The 18,637-nt window shown below is 42.7% G+C and overlaps 2 protein-coding genes across 3 annotated transcripts; one reads left to right on the forward strand and one right to left on the reverse strand.

Moving 5' to 3' along the window:
- The first annotated feature begins 70 nt into the window (after positions 1-70).
- siva1 (SIVA1, apoptosis-inducing factor) lies at positions 71-1,891 on the forward strand. The gene is made up of 4 exons (XM_061300887.1): positions 71-277; positions 570-755; positions 1,018-1,165; positions 1,682-1,891. The coding sequence occupies exons 1-4, from the start codon at positions 157-159 to the stop codon at positions 1,728-1,730; spliced, it is 504 nt and encodes a 167-aa protein (XP_061156871.1). The 5' UTR covers positions 71-156; the 3' UTR covers positions 1,731-1,891.
- Positions 1,892-7,574: 5,683 nt separating this feature from the next.
- Positions 7,575-14,556, reverse strand: zbtb42 (zinc finger and BTB domain containing 42). 2 transcript variants are annotated; one of them, XM_061301485.1, is made up of 2 exons: positions 14,228-14,556; positions 7,575-12,833 (listed from the first exon to the last, which is right to left on the reverse strand). In XM_061301485.1, the coding sequence occupies exon 2, from the start codon at positions 12,817-12,819 to the stop codon at positions 11,230-11,232; it is 1,590 nt and encodes a 529-aa protein (XP_061157469.1). In that variant the 5' UTR covers positions 12,820-12,833; positions 14,228-14,556; the 3' UTR covers positions 7,575-11,229. The 2 variants fall into 2 exon arrangements, with proteins under 2 accessions (XP_061157469.1, XP_061157467.1); XM_061301483.1 differs by lacking the exon at positions 14,228-14,556 and adding an exon at positions 13,539-13,943.
- Between the last annotated feature and the right edge of the window lie 4,081 nt (positions 14,557-18,637).

Below are 18,637 nucleotides of genomic sequence, written 5' to 3' on the forward strand. Positions count from 1 at the left end.
ACAATAAAACGTTCTCTGGTTGGCCTTTAAATTTCCACGTGACAATAAATCCTGTGTACAATTGGCTGTCTCTTTCTGCCACGAACATTTTTCCCGCAAAACTTAATGCTACAGCAGCTATACTGTGGCTGTTTTTGAGTTTTTAGTGCCACTATAATGCCGAAGCGTGGATACCCTTTTCCTGAAACCTTCTCGTCCCAATACAAAATACATATTAGGCAGCATGAGCTGAGTAATTCCAGCGTGTTGGGGAACAAGTACAGAAAAGAAATATACGGTAAGTGCGTATTCGGTGACGTTCTTTGACATTAGCTAAAATTAGCCTGTTTGTGCTAAATAGCTAACTTAAATCTTCCATACCATAATAATTGATTTACGACTATAGCAGTCGTATTTGGATCACAATTGACTATCGTGTTGCGTTGCTCTCTTCTGACCTAAGTAAAGTGGGCATTGTGGTAGTAGTAGTTCGGTAAGACACCCTAGCGGTGAGAAAAGTTCCCAACACATTGTTTACCTCATCCGGGCTAGGGGTGTTTTCGGCTTATTTCCCGTAGTTTTGTTCACAGAGAAGACCAAGAACTTACTTTTTAATGGCGCCAAGGCTGTGGTGGGCACTGTATGGCCCGGTGGAGAGAAGATCGGCGACGCCTGTTCATCTGGAGAAGGCACTGCTGAAAGCAGCCAGACTCTCTTAAGAGGGCAGACTTTGATAGGATTTGACGGAAGACTGACTAAAGCACCCAGAACGCAAGGTGAGTGTGATGTGATGTGGGCTGCAGCACTGACATTATTACGTGTCAAACAAAACGATGTATTTGCCGTTCAATTAACAGCCTGACATCTAAACTGTTATTTTCTGAACTGATGTATAAAGTGATCGATCTTAAATCTATGGCATGCGGCCTTTGTCTTTTCCTGGTAGTCCAATTTTGAGAATTTGTGTTTGTCTTTTACTTGGAGCAAATTGCCACTGCATTATCTTTACAACCATGTTGTTTCCTTTTTTATTTCCAGGGTCACCTCCAACTGGCTGCTGCGTTTGTCAGAAGAGCACATCATGTCGGACATCTTGTTCGCAGTGCGAGCGACTCACCTGTTCCTCCTGCAGCCGACAGTGTTCAAACTGCTCAAGCCTCTGCTGTTCTGTCTGCACCGTCATAGAGTGGGTCCCATTTTGTTTTACGTTCTAAGTACTACTATTGAACACATATAGCCCTTCCCTTAAGATATTATAAAGTGTGGCATGAGCATTGACTGGCTGGATTTGTGGGCGTATGTGCCAAAATCATACTTCTTAAGCAACTTTTTTTGATGAGTAATGCAGCAAAATTTGTAGCATTACTGGAAGATTCCACCACACCCAAACTGTAAACACAATAGGTGTGTGTGCACCTCACTCTTAATGAAGTGAGCAGCTATTCAGATTCTAGAAATTCTAGAGTGTGACTGCTCTTTGTAGTATTTTTTTAAATTTCGAAATATTTCTTTCTTTGCCTTTTCCGTGCATGCCCCTTAACGAGTGTGTATCACAGAGACAATTGGAATTGAGTAAAATAGAAGAGAGGAGATGCAAGCTCACTCTTGGATCTGTCCTCCATGTTTTTACTCTATTTAAATTAATCCAATTAATCTCAATTAAGCATTATCTTAATGTGTTTTTATCTTTTTCCCTCCGCAGCTACAGTGGACGTTATGATGAAGTTGTCTGTTGCAGTTGTTCCCCGTAATGGAAATCCAACTCGTGTGATGAATTTATGCTTGAATACACAGTATCCTCACTAAATGAAATACTTACTGTATTTTTTTTAACCATAATCGTCATTTTTTTCTTAAGAACTATGTATGTATAGAGATATATTTAAATAAACTTGAACGTTTTCATACGATATTGACTGTGTTCGGGGCTTTTTTTTTTTTTTTGGGCTACTTAAAATCTTAGATACAGTATTGAGCCTGGTCAGCCTCCAGACCAACACAACTAGAGAAATTGGAAGTAGCTTGTCGTTTTCTAGTGATATAGTTAAGTAGTTGTGTAATATGGCCAGCAGGTGGCAGCATAGTATAATAACTTGGTAGGACGACACGTTCTTGCCTTCCCCCAAAAATATTGCCTTGGTAGAAAGTTGTCATTCCTCAAGGTAACAGGAATTCCGGTCTACCCTGCCTACTCTGACCCTTAATTGTGTGTGCTAGCAAATGTTTTTAATGAAATAAGCACAGGCAGAGGTTTGGCAAAACTCACAAAACTGCTGGTGCACAGACTAGAATATTATTCCTGCTGGACATGACCTTTTGGTGCAATCATCACTTTCTAGTGTCTAATCAAACTCCAGACTAAAAACCAAAACATTTCCTCTTTCTGGGGAAAATGTTAGCACTGCCCCCCTCGCTGAAGATGGCTACACTGAGTAATTGTTCTTAGTTGCAAGTCCAAGGCACTGCTTTATAGGAACTGGTCACATGACCCGGTGTAATGGATATTAGCTCGGATGAGTGCACTTCCTGGACCTTATTGGAAATGTGCGTATGATCTGTTGAGTCACATCCCTTGTTCTGTGGGTCTGTTGTAGGCTCGGGCCGTTTTGGGAGCTCTGCGGTTGGTCCATTTGAGTTCCGGCTCAGAGGACAGACCCTTGTTGGCAAAGTGAGGTGACATGTATGTATAATTTTTTGATAAGGCTTGAAGGAAATCACAAATGCACATTAGATACTGGACAGTGTTTGCTTGTTTTTTCTTCTTTTGATGAGACTTTTCAAACAATAATATTCCTTATCCTGTCGTGTGGCTCTATTCACTTCTATGATGATTTAATACAATTTGAAGATTCAGCTCAAGATATTTTATGATGATGACCGTCGGCTATACAGCTGGAACTTGTCTTATGAATGATACATCACTGACTTGGCTACTCAGTGTAACAGTTCCATCTCCAGTTAAATGAACATTAATATATATATATATATATATATATTTGCTATATCTCATTGTACCCTTCAGTAATGCAAAAGAAACAAAAATGTGACATACATGTAGTAGCTCTCTCCTGGTTGCTAAATATAATACGGCCAAAAACAAAAAAACAACAAAGCGTCAACCTGATAAAAGAAGAATTTACACCACAGTCAGCTGTCTTTAGTATTAATGTGAACAGAGTCTTCCCAGGGACAAGCAAGCAATAACGCTCTCTCTGCAGAGTCACCACTGTGTCATCAGAGTTAAAGTGCCAGTTGAATGGCGGTCAGAGACTGGATGTGGCCCCCCGGCTGTACTTTGCCCAGGTTTAATTTAAACGGTAGTGGCAGTAATGATAAATACATTATATGCAGTTTGTGCATGACACAAAAGCAATTGTTTTGTTTATTTGGTATTACTTAAAAAACAATGAAACACAAACAGTTAAGCAGTATCACTCAAGAAAGCTTGATGATCATTGTTTTACAAAGTAAGATATTTGCAAATATCTTATTTTTGATTAAACGCAATATATACGTAAATCACTCTGTTTTCATCAAGGACTAGACAAATTGGACAATTATTACTTTTGAGATCTTGAAGTCAGATTTGAATGAATTGGCTCCAAACGATTACTCGATTATTATTAGTATTATTTCAATTAGTTTCGATTAGTTTCATGATGTCTTCTGAACGCTATTATTAGATTCTAATCGAGATAATGATTACTAGATTATTCAAATATGAGGCAATTAAGTCGGTAATCGATTTGTGGTCGATTCATCGATTTATTTTGACACTTCTACTCATCACTTTTCAGAACTGGATGGTGATGGTTCCATTTCTTGTTAACTCCATTGTGATGTGATGAGTTTACAAGTCAATGCAGCTGTTACATTATCAGTGTGGATATATTCCACTACGTACGTGTGTGCCTGGGTGACTCCATAAAGAAAGGGGGCGGGGGGGGGTCACATAAACACCCCCAACCCGCCAGGCAAGACCGACTGCAGGCAGCCAGCAGGAGCACGTGGCTTTGTCTTTCAGCTATTCTTTTTGGGGGGGACCAGCTGTGGTCTGAGGCCAGCGTCAAGTCCGATGATGCTTCTTGCTATAAATACGAGTCAACGAGCGTGTGTAAGTGACAGCTGTACAGTGGAGCAAGGGCACGCTGTCTTGGTGCTGTCGCAGCGTTCCGCTCCTAAAAAGGAGAAGTAAGAGCACGTTTGTGCACTTAAAGTGCTTGTACAGGTGGAGAGCACACACTGTGTGTCTGATAGTGTTCTGCCCTGCAATAGTATTGGGACGGCAAGGCCGATAACTGCATCAAGCCTGCATCCCCAAACTGCCATTCTTTTGTGGTGCTTTGTGGGCCTGATTGCTTTGTTTGCTGTTTAGAGTCCTTATCTTATTGCATGATGAAAGATTTCTTGATTTTTTTGATTGCATCTATCTTTAAGTTGGCAGGCAGGATGTTTTGTTCAGTCATGTGCAACTTACATCAATGAAGATTAGAGATCCTGTCACAGAAGAAGTTATACATTAGCGTCATTGAGTCTCATGGATGAGCTTGCACTGTGTTTTGGGATCTTTTTTGAAGTTGTGGCCTTTCTGTAAATGGAATGAATGTTAAGTTCTTTCTCATCAGTTCATGTAACCTTACCCCAGAATTCTTTTAGGCCACAAGTGTCAAACTCAAGGCCCGGGGGCCAGATACGGCCCGCCACATCATTTTATGTGGCCCGCGAAGACAAATTGTGCATCAAATTCGTGTCATTGCTAGAATTGCAAATTGCCTTCACTTTTAATATATATTTTTTAAATATATTTGAACCATTTTTACTTGTCTGATTTGAAAATGAGTTTTTTGTCAGTTTGATTTGTAGCTTTTACTGTATATAATATGAGGTGCTCATACATTTATTTGAGTTGACAGTCATAATGGCCCTTCAAAAGAAGCTAGGAGCAATGCGGCCTGGGAAAAAAAATTAGTTTGAAACCCCTGTTTTAGGCTTATCTCAGGACTTTGAGCAACTTCCAACCTAGCTTCCCTATTTTATGCTAATGAGTAGTTTGCACCTCTTCGATACGTTTTCATGTTCCTGACTTTCACTCCTGCCCGCTGGTGGTTGTTGCTGATGTCACTCGCAGTTGTTTTAGCGTCTTTCTTTACATTTCTTAGAATATTTCTGTTGTCTACGGCTGGTTTTCTAGCGCAAACCATTCAACATTTGTTAGTACACAAGTGGTTTCTTTCTTCCTCGGGGTATTTCATGGTTGGATTGGCTAAGCTTCTGATTTTCCATCTTATCTCACTGTCATGATATCTTGTTTTCATGTGGTTATCAAGTTGGCTGCACCTCTAACTACTATGGTTAAGAAAATTCATACCAATGTGGGGGGAAATATTGAAAACATTAATTCAATTGTGTCAAAATGATGACATGCATTCACAATGTTGTAGTGCATCCAAAAATACTGTCAAAATTCAGGATAAGCATTAAAATAAATGCTCGGGTGGGCTAACAAACTGTGTGTGTGTTTGGTTTGACTGTGCGAGTGTGATGCACACACACACACTCACATACGTGAACGTGTTTGTGTGCCCTTTTCAAGTGTGACCACCTGTCTTTTGTTCCCGAATAAATAAATAAACACGGACCACACCAGCTGTCCCTGGCAGTCCGTCCCCTTAGAGGTCAAGGGCTCCCACCGCTGGCCTTGTTGAGAAAGTAGACACTTAGTACTTTCCTCTCAACTTCTCCCAAGTACCTCTACACACACACACACACACACACACACACGCACACACACACACAAGCCAATGAGCCAGGCTTTGGTCAGGAATGTTTTATTACACCATGGCGTTAGACTGCACATATCCCGGCTCGTCATCCTGCAGCTAAGCTCTATCACATGGCCTCTTGCTTTCCATGTGAAATGTTTTTGCACCAGAAGAAATACGCACACACCACTCTGGATCCCGTCAGGCAGATGTTAGCAGATGCTGCTGCTGGTTGCTTTTATTCGTGCAGGTTGACAGCGGCCGTAGCTTTGCATCAGCTCTTATTTTTATTTACAGGCCGGCTGTTTATGAATGATTTTGGGAGCACATTTGTTTTCTTTATGCCCGAGCTGGCCGGCTATAGCGCCGCTATGTCGTCTGTTTGTGCACAAAGTTCTTGGTGGGGAGCGGGGCCAGACAATAGCATGGCTGAGCGACTACCCACGCACACAATGGAGAGGAGGGATGAGGCCGAGAGTCTGGGGCCGCAGTTTTGGGGGCTGTGTGGAGGTGAAGGGGGGATGGGGGTAGTTCATACTGCCCGCTTGTCTGTATGCGGTTCCCAGAATGGGCACGCTGGGACTGGAAGGGGGGAGGGTGGTGGGAATCGCAGGCCGTCCCCGCTGGGATCACACAGCGGAGCAGCTGGATTTCTTTCATGGTGCGTGAGAGAAATGATTGAAAAAGTTTTCCAAACTGGTAATTAGTTGATGTCCAAACAAGCGTCTCTACGCAGTTTAATTAATCATTGGTAGTGGCGACAATGGGAGCTCATCTTCATCAGTCTTGTCTTTGAGCTTAGTTTATGTTTATAGATTGGCAGTATTACCACATTGTGTTGTTTCTATATACACTGGAGAGTGAGAGCAAGTGCAGAAGATACACACACTTTATGAGGGTTACATTTTGGTCTTAATGTTTTACCGGTAGCAGTTGTAATGTGATACAAAGTTTTTATTTTGGGAAAAAAACGGTTTAATATTCTCTACATGGCAATATCAATGTAACTGAAGGTCAACTTTTGCTTTTTTTTCAGGAGCAACAGACTGTGGGGAGTTCTCATACACAGCGTCAACGGTACATGGAGGAGAAAGGTAAAGATTTGCATGTAAAAATGGTTGAAATTGTCTTAATGTACTTGCATATAGCGTTATTTGATGTGTGTATAAAAATGCTCTGCCGCAAGTAAAATAAAACAGTATTGCATGCAAAAGTATATGCTGAAAAATAATGCTGTAGGTGTACTTGGCAAATGTCAGAATGCGACGGTATGATAACCTTAAGCAAAAATTGCGGCATTCCAATTACAGCTCTAAAATGTACACTACCGTTCAAAAGTTTGGGGTCACAAAATTGTTTGGGTGACCCCAAATTTTTGAACGGTAGTGTAAATATTATTACAATAAAATATTATGAATTAAATATTATAAATTATATCTTATATTTGTACAAGATTATATATAATCTATGAATATAAGTATACATATATATTATAAGATTTTTTACACAGAAGATTATATATATAATCTATAAATAAATATCTAAATAAATATATACACTACCGTTCAAAAGTTTAGGGTCACCCAAACAATTTTGTGACCCCAAACTTTTGAACGGTAGTGTATTCTTTTTGAGAATGTGGGAAAATCACAAAATCACCTGTGGAACACTATTTTATTTTTAAACATAATATAAAATATTCGGTACATGAATAAATTTGTACCATTATTGCATCAGGCATCTACTGTGCAAGCTGTCAATCATCTTATTGCTTTTACTCTTAACAAAACAGTGTAATAACAAAGAGAGTGAAATCAATAAACATCACACAGACAAAGTTGTTCCATTTAATTTCTATGCATAGTCTTATAAAGACCTAAATCCAGATTGTCACATTTCCACGGCACACACACACACACCTCGGTAAACACACACAAAACAAGTCAAATGCACAGTAAATTGCCTCAGTATCTAATCAAAGATTGTCCTCTAATCTCTACACCACTAACACTGAAGCAATTATTATAAAATATATGATTCTTATTAAAAAAAAAATTATATTAAATTCTAATGGCACTTCTACAATTTCAATTAAAAAGTTGTCCGTTTGACATTTAGCTGATGTAACCAAATGAAAAGTCAGAGGCTGCAAGAGAAACAAATGCAATAATAATAATAAATATTTCTTGTGATCTTACACAAATTCACAGTTGGAACCTGCAACAGAGGACACAAATCCAGTGTTTGATAATGGCCATTTCCTGACTTCAAAATCATACAGCGTGAGTTAGGCAAACATAGCCTTTTGTTTCCATGAAAAGACAACAATGAGAATCTCTGCAGTGACATGACCCAAGGAACTACTGGACACACAAAAACAATCCCACAAATGCTTGTCCTCAATTTAACACCTCGTAAAATTTATTCACACAATGAAATAACATCCCCGGAACCTTTCACAAAGCAGCAAAAATTAAATGAATTTTACATGATGTGTTTTGAAAGAAAGAAATCAGTAGTTGTTGGGTTGTGTGAACTCAAGCAAGTGCACAAAGGACAATCAGGCGCCTCCAGATGCAACACCTATTTGTGTCGACAAGGCACGCTCGGTGAACATCCTGGGGCATTAAATAACCGCTATAAAAGAAATGCACGTCTTTACATTGTGTTAGTTTTTTTTTTTTGCCTTTGTACACATGTACATTCAAGAATCAGAAAACATCTGACCGACCTTGGAGCATTTTCTCGCCTGTATACATTATTAATGTTACACAAAAAGCACGTTATGTGGAACCTTGAGTTACAAACATTCCTTTTTATGAACAATTTGGGTCACGTCCAATATGTTTGTTGCTGATGGATGATCTATATTGTGCTTTTTCTTGCACTGTGTAACCATTATTGGCAACATGCGTAACGCATAGCTGTCAAGTGTTTTTATTATTATTATATATATATTTTTTAAATAACAGTGTTTTCACTTATTTCTATATTCTATTTATTTTTAACAACAGAGTCGTTAAAAAAATTGAAGTGGGTATAACTTAGTTATGGGGCTGGAACGGATTAATCATATTACTATTAATTTCACTGAAAAACATGACCTCAATATATGAACATTTCAAGGTTACAGGATCAATAGTTTGTAACTCGAGGTTTCACTGTACATGGAATAGTGGTGCTCATGAAAATGGTAACACTGAGGGAGTGTAAGACGGAATTCTGCTGCTAAACTGTTACAATTTGTTTGTTAAAAAAGTAGCAAAAACATACCAAGTCTTGAAAGAGGGTCATTAGACAGTGTTAATGTTCATTTTTATGTTCAATAAGATCAATGTCTCTCAACTGGTGGGTCACGACCCAAAATGAGATTGTGAACAGCAAGTAAATAAAAGTATATTTCAATATTTACTGCACAATCGATGCTAACCTTGATATCTTGACAGGCAGAAAAATCGGGAAAATATCCAAATTTTGTAGTGTAATTAATTTGAGCAAATTTCTATTTGACATATTCAATGTTAGAACAGGGTCCATACATGGGTAGCAATGTAGGTCTACGGGAACACAATGATAACTCGGATAATCTCTTTATAGGTGTGCAATCAAATCGCAACGGTCTCTCCCCTCAGTAGAACAATGAAGCATTTATCTAACTGCATGCTGTGCGGAGGGAGGGCTGGGGGGAAGGGGGGGGGGCAGGACTTTGATGCCTCTAAACAATACACCTGTTTACAGTCTCCTTGGTTTCCCTTCGCCTAAATACATTTCTCACATTCCAATGCCTCCATTCAATACAGCAGAGCTCCAAGAGAAACGTGCGCATGTCCCCACCCCTCAGCTCGAAGGGAGATACACAATGATCCCTTGAGAACTACCTGGGACTTGTGTGTGGATGTGGGGGCCGCGGGGTGGTGGGGGGGACAATGCTAGTATTGTCCCATTTCTATAGGTAGCCAACTCACTATGGGCTGTGTTGTAGAAAAACTATTTCCTGTGGTAGAACAGCAGAGCTGAATGAAAATCCTGATTCTGAGTTGCAGTCTGCTTACCTCTTGCCCCCCCCCCCCCCCCTTCCACTCCCACCCCTGGGAAGACAATGCAGCCTTAATAAGACACCTGACCCACTCCACCCCATGGGTGTTATAAAAACACGCATAAATAGAATATATATTTACATTAAATATACAAATTGTGATAGCAGCCTAGGAAATAGTGTTGAAACTACTGTATGTGCATGCTAAAAAAAAAAAAAGAAGTGCTTCTCTCGGTTCCGTGTGACTGACATTTCTCTATTAAAGCACAATTACAGTAACTTGATTTGCACAGAGAGGAAGAAAAAAAAAGAGATAGCCCCAAGACCAGTTAATAGTACCAACATTCGAGCTAATCAAAACACACCTACAGTAAACCCTGAACCAAACTAATAAATAAATTCAGATCAAGTCTTCTCAGGACAGATTAGACACAAAAAGAAACCAGTATTTAGCAATGAGTTGAACTCCTTCCTGCCCACAACCTTGTTTTTTTTTTTTAAATCGCTAAAGGCATCAACATCAGTAGTAAAACATACAGTAAGAAACTACGGTGAGCACGAGAATGTTAATTGAAAAAGAAAGTATCTTTAGCGGTTGTGATTTTCCACTTGTTTCGTTCCGTCCCCGCACGGTGACTAAGTACTGCTTTGATTATACTGCTGCCATACCAGGAAATATCACACTCGTCTGCTGTTTGTCTTCTTCTACAATCAATAACATCATAAGAGCTTCATTTACATGGGTGGGTCACACACTTCTAAGGGCACTCGTGGATCAATTTGCATTCCACCTTTGTTAGCCTCCGGTATGCGTGAGTGGATCTGACAAAAAGGCATGGCGATAGATCGCTCTTCAAGAAGTACACTAAAGAGGCACAAGTGTTACAGGCATCGACTCTAGCCTCTCCTTTGAATGTACATTTTTGAAGTAGCAATGAGGCCATTTCTTCAATGAGTTCACATTCATGATTTCCAAACAGGACAGATGACTCTAAGGCAAAATACAATAATGTACATTATAGTTTTGTCTTCTTTAATGTTGACCTATAAACAAAAACATCCATGAAAAGAAAATTCCAGTAGTTTAACTTCATTAGTTTTGCTGCCTCCAAATACTTGTTAAAAACACCCCAATAAATAATAATTTTAAAGTAGGAAAACGGACGGTTCTGATGTGCACAAGTAGTCGATTGTATAAACACACGTTAGCATCCTGTATTGTGCCCTCAGGATGCTTTTCGGCTCTTCAAATAGAGTCAACACACGGACACGAGACACAAACAAAGTGCATCATCTGCTTTGTTCAACTTGCACGCGGATGCCGTTCGCCGGTCTGGGCCAGTTGCTCCTAAAGTTGCTACGTCGAGAGAAATGCCACAAGGAGTAGAATCCAAACTGCCAGTGTGTGAATACTAATGTGTGAGAAGACACATGGGGGTCGAGTCGGCGCCTTTATCCGATGGCGAGCGTTTTAACAAGGCCACAGTGAAACTTCCTGATGTGGCGATACAAGTCCCCGGATTGGGTGAAGCGGCGCTCGCACCATTTACACGCGTGCGGCTTCTCCCGCGTGTGGACCACGGCGTGGCGACTCAAGTTGTGCGAGTACTGGAAGCTCTTGCCGCACTGGCCGCAGGTGTACGGCTTCTCGCCGGAGTGCGTGCGCTCGTGCCGCTTGAGGGTGTACATGCAGGAGAAGGTTTTGTTGCACTGCACGCAGGTGGGCACCGAGCCGTCGGGCGATAACTTGGAGCGGGCGCCGTCCTTCTCGCGGAAGTGGGAGCTGAGGTGTAGCTGCAGGACGTGCGGGCTGGGGAAGATTTTGCTGCACAGGGGGCACACGCACGCCTGTTGCCCGCCGGGCAAGAGCACACCGCTGGAGGTGGAGATGTCCGAAGAAGCCAAGTCGTCTTCCTCCTCCTCCTCGCTGTCCCCCGGCAGCCTCCCCCTCCTCCTCTCCTCCCCGCCGGGGGTGCCCTCCCTCCTCTCCCCGCAGGCCTCCCCCTCCTCGTCCATCAGGTCTTCCTCCTGGGAGAGGAGGGCGGCGGTGGAGCCGTTGTTGCCTGGGAAGAGGGCAGCGAACCCTGTCACCACTGAGCTCCTGGCGCTATTCCCAAAGCGCTGGCTCTCGGGGCTCATGGGCTCACTGTCCTCCTGCTCTGACAGCAAGTCGTGTTCATCTTTAACAAGTGGCTCAGTGCCCTGCTGCTGGCTGTCGAGGGCCAGCTGTCCCGAGATGTAGGAGGCCTGTAAGGCATCTCTGGTAGACAGAGGCTTGAAAGACAAATCCAGAGCGCAGTCCATGTCATCCGAAGCCCGGGACCTCCGGGACAGTGATACGGTGGAACTACTGACATCAGCGTTTGCTTTTCCAGCTGTTTGGACGCAAGGCTCGCCCTCCGCTGACACATAATTGACACCTACAAGGTCCGGGGACCTGCAGGAGTGACCGTTTGCCTTCTGCCTGTTCCGCGCAGACCTTTCACAGTCGCTGACAGCCAGCCCCGCTTCGCCGCTGTCTGTGTCAAACTGTTCCGGCGGGGAGGGGGGCCCCGGGGGCCCCCGAGCCCGTCGCCTTCCGGGCTGCTTGTCACCGCGCGGCTCGCCGTCCGAGGAATTGTCCCGCTCCAAACAGCTGAGTCCGAAAGCCTCGCCCACCTTCTCGTCAAGCGAGGAGAGCTCCTTGTCTTTCAGCTTGCCTTTGCACACTTTGACGATGTCGTACATGTGGAGGTAGCTGGCTGCTGCCAGCACGTCCTCCACTGGAAGAGTGCTGAATTCCAACTTGCCCTCATACATAAATTCAAGCAGCAGACTGAAGGCCGGCGCTGTCACAATGTCACTGTTGAGATGCACAACGTCCCTTTTGTCAAGCTGGTCCCTGTAGAAGAGATGGAAGTACATGCTGCAGGAGGCCAGCACGGCTCTGTGCGCCTTGAAGCGAGCCTCCCCGACCAGAACGGTGCAGTCACACAGGAAACCTTGGTGACGCTGCTGACTCAAACACTGCAGCAACTGGCGGCTATGGTCTGGGAACTCCATTCTTCCCTCATAACCTGATGAAAAACAGGAAAAACAGGATGGTGGGTAAACAAATAGAAGCTATACCAAGAGCAGAGCTGGATTAAAAAACTTCCAATGAGTCGGCCGGCCACACACTTCTGCTTGCGTTAATAGACACAGAGGTTGGCATGACATTTTCACACACTTTAGGAATAAAACAGCCTTTAGGTTTAGGCGGAATAATAAAAATTGGGATTGAGTCTGTTTGAATTGAACCAAAACTTTAGTCATAACACAACAAATCTCTGTTCTCTGTTTAAGTTGTAACAGAAATGTTATATACGTGAAATTATTTCTGTCCAAACTAATTTCGCTGTACGTTATTTCCTTCCATTTTAAACTCAAAACTTCCCCTAAAAGAAAACTTAATTTAGGGAATTTCCTGTGGAAATATCCAAAACATGGAAACAGTTAAAGCGCCACATCCTTATTGTTAATCACCATGAAACTTGATAAGTACAAATGTAAATCTGGAAAATCATTTTTTAAACAAGAGAAACACTCAACTGACCAGACTAAAGTTTTGCAAAGAAAGTCAAAGCATACCAACAAAAAAATATAAATATATTAGCAGTTTTACGTTGAAAACCACTGCAAAATCTAGATAAATTACAGTGCTATAAAGACCACATTAACGCAAGTCTTACAACTTATGAACCCTTATTACACTGTTATAAACTTCATATAAGTAGGCTCACCCATTCTCCTGAATGATCTCCCCCTCCTTGAGCTTCCAGAAAGATTTGTGTGTTTCGGGAAGACGCACACAAACGCAGGGTTGTGTTTACAGAACAAGCAAGCGGGAGTAGAAATGATCGCACCCGTCCACCGGGCAAGGAGTGTAAAAAGGAGGAGGAAAAAAGGAGTGAGTAAACTGCTGCTCTGTTTGCTAATTACACTCCAAGCTGTGGAGTCAGCTGCTCTGACATCACCGCAATGGAAACGCTACCTCCAGCTGTGCTCCCCTTGTGCCATATGTTACCTCTATGCTGTCCAAAAGCTCACCATTTTTATAAGAAGAAAAGATCCCCGAAAGTGTAACAAGATCGCAGCCGCTCATTTTCAATCGATGGGTACCCACCGGATGAAAAAGAAGAAGAAAGTGTGTTACGGTGTTTGGATGAGAATTATATTTTGCACAAGGTAGTTAGTTACTAGGTTATTAAAAGTTTGACGCGTCCGATGAGGACATGAACGCAACACGCAATGAGGAAAAGTGCAAATGAGGCAGCACATTATAGCATAAAAGTCTTTTAGGAGTCATTTAGAAGGAAGCTTGGGGGGGGGGGGGGGGGGGACATTAAAAGAACCGAGCCAAGCAGCGACTGGTCAACTTTCGCTTCCTTGCTCCGCTGTAACGCACCAAAAAACAAAAAAACGCACTTACATTTATTTCCGCCTTCTCCGTTGTCCGTGTTCCTTTTCCCCACTTAGTCAAGTCGACGTTCTATAATCATGATGTGCGGCCAGATGTTGGATTCCCTCTGGTCGGTTCTTCGAGGTTTCCGTCCAATGCCCGGCGAGGCAGGCTGCGCTCGCTGGTCTTGTTCGGCTGCTGGCTGGCTGGCTGCTGTGTGTGTCAACGAGCAGGTTGATCGTGTGGCCGCCAAGTCTCGCGACAGCGTCCGGCCCCCAGCTACAAACTTGTGTACTACTGCGAGAACGCACACAGCGGCAGCAAGTAGCAGAGGACCCCGGCTGCAACATCCATTGCTGCTGGAAACACCTGTCTGCTCAGTGCGCGGTCCTCCCTCCACACCCGAAAGCGGAGGGCTGAGGCTCAACAGTAGTGCATACAAGGAAGCGATCTTCTCCAGTGGTTCTCAAATTGATTGGACCAAGTGCCACCACAAGCAATATTTGGTTCGCCCAGTGGCACATCCAAAATAATGAACCAATATTAAAATATAGTGGCAGTGTTCATCACAACGAACATGTGTCTCTTAAATGAATGATTTGATAAAAATATTTTCCACATAAACGTTTGATCAAACTGAGACCTGCAAATTTCCACCCAAAAAGGCTTTATTTAGATGCAATTCGTGTCTAGAAGGTTTCTAATAATGCTTAGAATGGATTATTGGTGTATTGCTGCCAAATCAATTGCTAAATCAATTTCTGCATGCCTGATGCAATGTTTTTCCCTTTTGAATTCCAAACATGTCCATACTCTCATATGCTCATTAGGATGCAACTTCTATAAGTATATGTATTTTCTATATAATTATCTGTCATTGTTTCAATAGAAATATTATGTATCAGAACTACCAGTGGTATCGGTTATTCGAGTTGACTACTCGTAATTGTATCCGTCTGAAAAAAGTGGTATTGAACATCCTAATTTGTTTATTCAAAAGTATGAATGGCTCACGAAACAGTCCAGGTTGTACTCCGCCTCGCTCCCAAAGTCAGCTGGAATAAAAAAAACACACACAAAACATTCTCTTTTCAATAGCTTCAAAACGGTCCTTCCTACTTAGTTGAGTTTTATGCAAATCTTAAATTTCCATTAAAATGTTAAATCAACCATCCCTCAAACTACAAAGATTTGCTTGTGGTTTTGAGATCATCGGTGGATGAAAGACAAACTTTATGGTCACAAAGAATTTGTTGCTTGAAAAGAACGATAAATCATGCATTGTAATTTGGACTGTCAGTCCTTTTGGGAACTTTAAAGGGCCGTTCTCTCTAATCCTGCTTCCAGTTGAGGAATTCCCTGGCACCGAATCACCCACTGGCTATGTTTTTCCTGGCTGTGATAGCCCAAACAGTCTTAAGACACAAGTGATGATTTATGCGGAGGGAGAAAAGTCTCAAATCTGCTTAACCTCTTGAGTAATTAAAATATTTTCCAGAGAGCAAAAGATGGCAGCACAGGGGAGAAACAGTTGAGGTTGCAGCTGCTCATCTCGTGCGTCCCCCCCCCCTCCTTTTCTTCTCCTCTTCCTCGTGCCCCTCTCTGAGCTCTCCCAACTGCCTCTGTCACCTTTGCCCTGTGTTCCAGCTGTCGTGTTTTGAAAGGACCATTTGCAGCTCCTCCTAGTGTTCTGACACAGGGGGGAATGAGAAATGTGACGGGACGCGACAGCCACCGGTCGTAAGGGGCCACCGAGTAGATTCATGCCAACTTTTTTTTTTTTTTGATTCCATTTTTAGTCTGGCTGTGACGGGGTCAAAAATGTGTGCATGATGGGAATCGACACGATTGAAGCATGGCATAAGACAAATGATATCTCAAAAAAAGATATCATCGATGGAAGAAGCCTCGATGTAGATAAGAATAGGTCGCCGTGTGTTTTCATGGCCCTGGCAAACTTGGGTGCACAGCAAAGGAGGGGTGTGTGTTCACAGGGGCAAGACAAAGCAGTGGTTGTGCCCCGGGACTGTGGCCTCAGCATGGCGAAAGGTTCTCACACACAGTGAAAGATAGGGAAGGATGGAAAGAGAATGAGAGTGGGGGAGTAAGCAGAGAGAGAAAACACTTCCTGGAGGTTCATTCTTCCTCTCTGCAACCATCAATGGCATTCTCCCCCTGACCCACTCCTCTTGCGGACAAACAAAAGACCCCGCATTCCACTGGAGCCTGACCGGCCAAGCAACCAGCAGCCATCCAGCCACAGTGGAAGCACATCACTGACCTCACCAGTTCAGCGTCTCCTCATATAAGGACGGGCTTGAGCTGCGCTGTGGGGTTGAGGGGGGGCTTGTAATGCATCCTAATTTAAAATCCCACGGGAGAATTGGAATTGAAGTACTGCACAAGCTATTACAAACAGGCTGTAAGGTGGAAAACATCAGTCACTCCCAATCACACGAGACGAGGATACATGTCCAAACAGACGTCATTATGTACGCCATCAAAATGTAATGAGATCCAGGACATAGATATAGTACAATACAGCGCAGCATATCACATTGCTAGCAGCATTTCTAATATTTTTCCTGTCTGTAAATAAATAAAACAATCCATCTAGCCATCTGTCTGCCTGTCTGTCTGCCTCTCTTTAGCTACTACATCGCCTTTCCCAACATCCCATTAAGTGATGTAATGTGTCACGTTTTACGTACTGCAGAATCAGATTGTACTGGCTGACCCTTATTGAACTCGCCAAGTACGCAGTGCAACTCTAAATGCAGATCCTGTTACTCACTTTGAACCTGCAGAACAAGGCTTGCCTGACATTGCTGGAGTTGAGACAGCAGAGGAAGGCGGGGGGGAGGCAAAGTGTATCACTGAATAACAACTGCAAAAGATACAGGATACCCTTAGTCTTCCTGGCTTGTGTGACAGGAGCAGCTCGGCATGGACCCGTCTGAGCGACAAAGTGGGGAAATGACAATAAAGGTGGTTGAGGGCAGAGCCCCTTGTGTATACACCAGCAGCTGGCTCTACTATCCTGCTCCAATGATGCTGTTTACCAAATACAGTGTGGAGAGGAACCTCAAAAGGTCAAACAGAGATGCTGGATGTTACAAATAATGGACACGGAAACGATCTGTGCCAGGATCACCTTGAACTTGTGCAATATCACCAACGTTTTTAAAACTAAACAGGGCTGGTTTGGCACAATTCATTAATTTAACCTGATTCTAAGGTCACCAAAGGTCAGATGACACGATGTCTGTTTTGAGTAAACGTCACACTATAAAAGCAGTACAAACACACAAGCTGATTTTTATTGTTGTCATTTGTGGGGTTGCTCACATTTAAAACATAATTTAAGAAACAAAAAATAGGCGTGGTTACCCTCACTTATACCCTTACGCTATTCAAATTCAGAGGTTTCTATTTTATACGGCAGCCGGTCTAATAAAAAATGACAACTGGGGAAGTAATTCTCACATTAAATTTGCAGTGATTCCAAGCAAATCTCATTAATTGCTTTTAAGGGTTAACACCAGCATAGTCACCTGAGGGTGTCGATAGAAGTTACTACCTTGCACCAACGGCACTGGCCTGCCTGTACCTGTTCAAATCCTGTATTCTCTGGCTAGCTCTTCTGCGTCTATCTGACTTTGTGCACGCATTATAATGTGTTGCAAGACATCAAAATAACACTTAACTTTCACTCAGACACAGTTTGTAAAATGTAAAAAACAAGGTGAATGAGGGGAAAGAGTTTGCATAGTTGTTGAGTAAATATGCACTTGAGTCAAGTTTAGTGGGACACTCTGCTGGCAGAGCAAGAGAGGTTGGTTATATTTGATTCCGAACCTCACTTCATGGCTCGTGGCTTTGTTAGGGAATGCCAGCAACCATTTCTACCTCACAGCGATTCTGAACTAAAAGCGTGTTTTTTTCCACCCTTCTTTTTTTGGCAAACACGGACTGCACAGCAGCCAGGAACTAAAACAGTCATAGATCAACAAGTGAACAACTTGCTGGGGTGATGACTGGGTTTTTAATCTTTACATGTTAGAGTGGAAATGTTAAGGTTAGGGTTAAACAGGAAATTGGTGCAATGGATGATTAAAATGATTTTGCCTCCACTCTGTCATGCTTTCCATTATTTTGCAGACAAATAGCAAGATGAGTAGGACAGTTTACCTGGGATCTCTCTGTTTCCCCTGATTTTCAGACAATGAATGTGTATCAGTGTCAATTTTATTTTCTGGAATGTACATGTGGTGCAAGGGACAACGTTCATTCTTTATGCCAAAGCTAATTATTGTGCAAACTGCAGTCCCACACGGAGGACGTCAAAGTTCATCAAGGCCACACACACGCACGCCAGAAGCCCCTCAGCCCCTCTAAATACACCGCCTCCCCCTCCAATGGGACCGATGGCGCTGGTTG

The sequence above is a fragment of the Syngnathus typhle genome, linkage group LG16, assembly GCF_033458585.1.
Source record: "Syngnathus typhle isolate RoL2023-S1 ecotype Sweden linkage group LG16, RoL_Styp_1.0, whole genome shotgun sequence".
NCBI classification, from domain to species: Eukaryota; Metazoa; Chordata; class Actinopteri; order Syngnathiformes; family Syngnathidae; genus Syngnathus; species Syngnathus typhle.

Excerpts from the sequence above, each read along its gene's own strand:
- siva1 (XM_061300887.1), top strand. The coding sequence starts at position 157 with ATGCCGAAGCGTGGATACCCTTTTCCTGAAACCTTCTCGTCCCAATAC. Across the intron at positions 278-569 it reads GTACAGAAAAGAAATATACG|AGAAGACCAAGAACTTACTT; the intron begins GTAAGTGCGTAT and ends TTTTGTTCACAG. Across the intron at positions 756-1,017 it reads TAAAGCACCCAGAACGCAAG|GGTCACCTCCAACTGGCTGC; the intron begins GTGAGTGTGATG and ends TTTTATTTCCAG.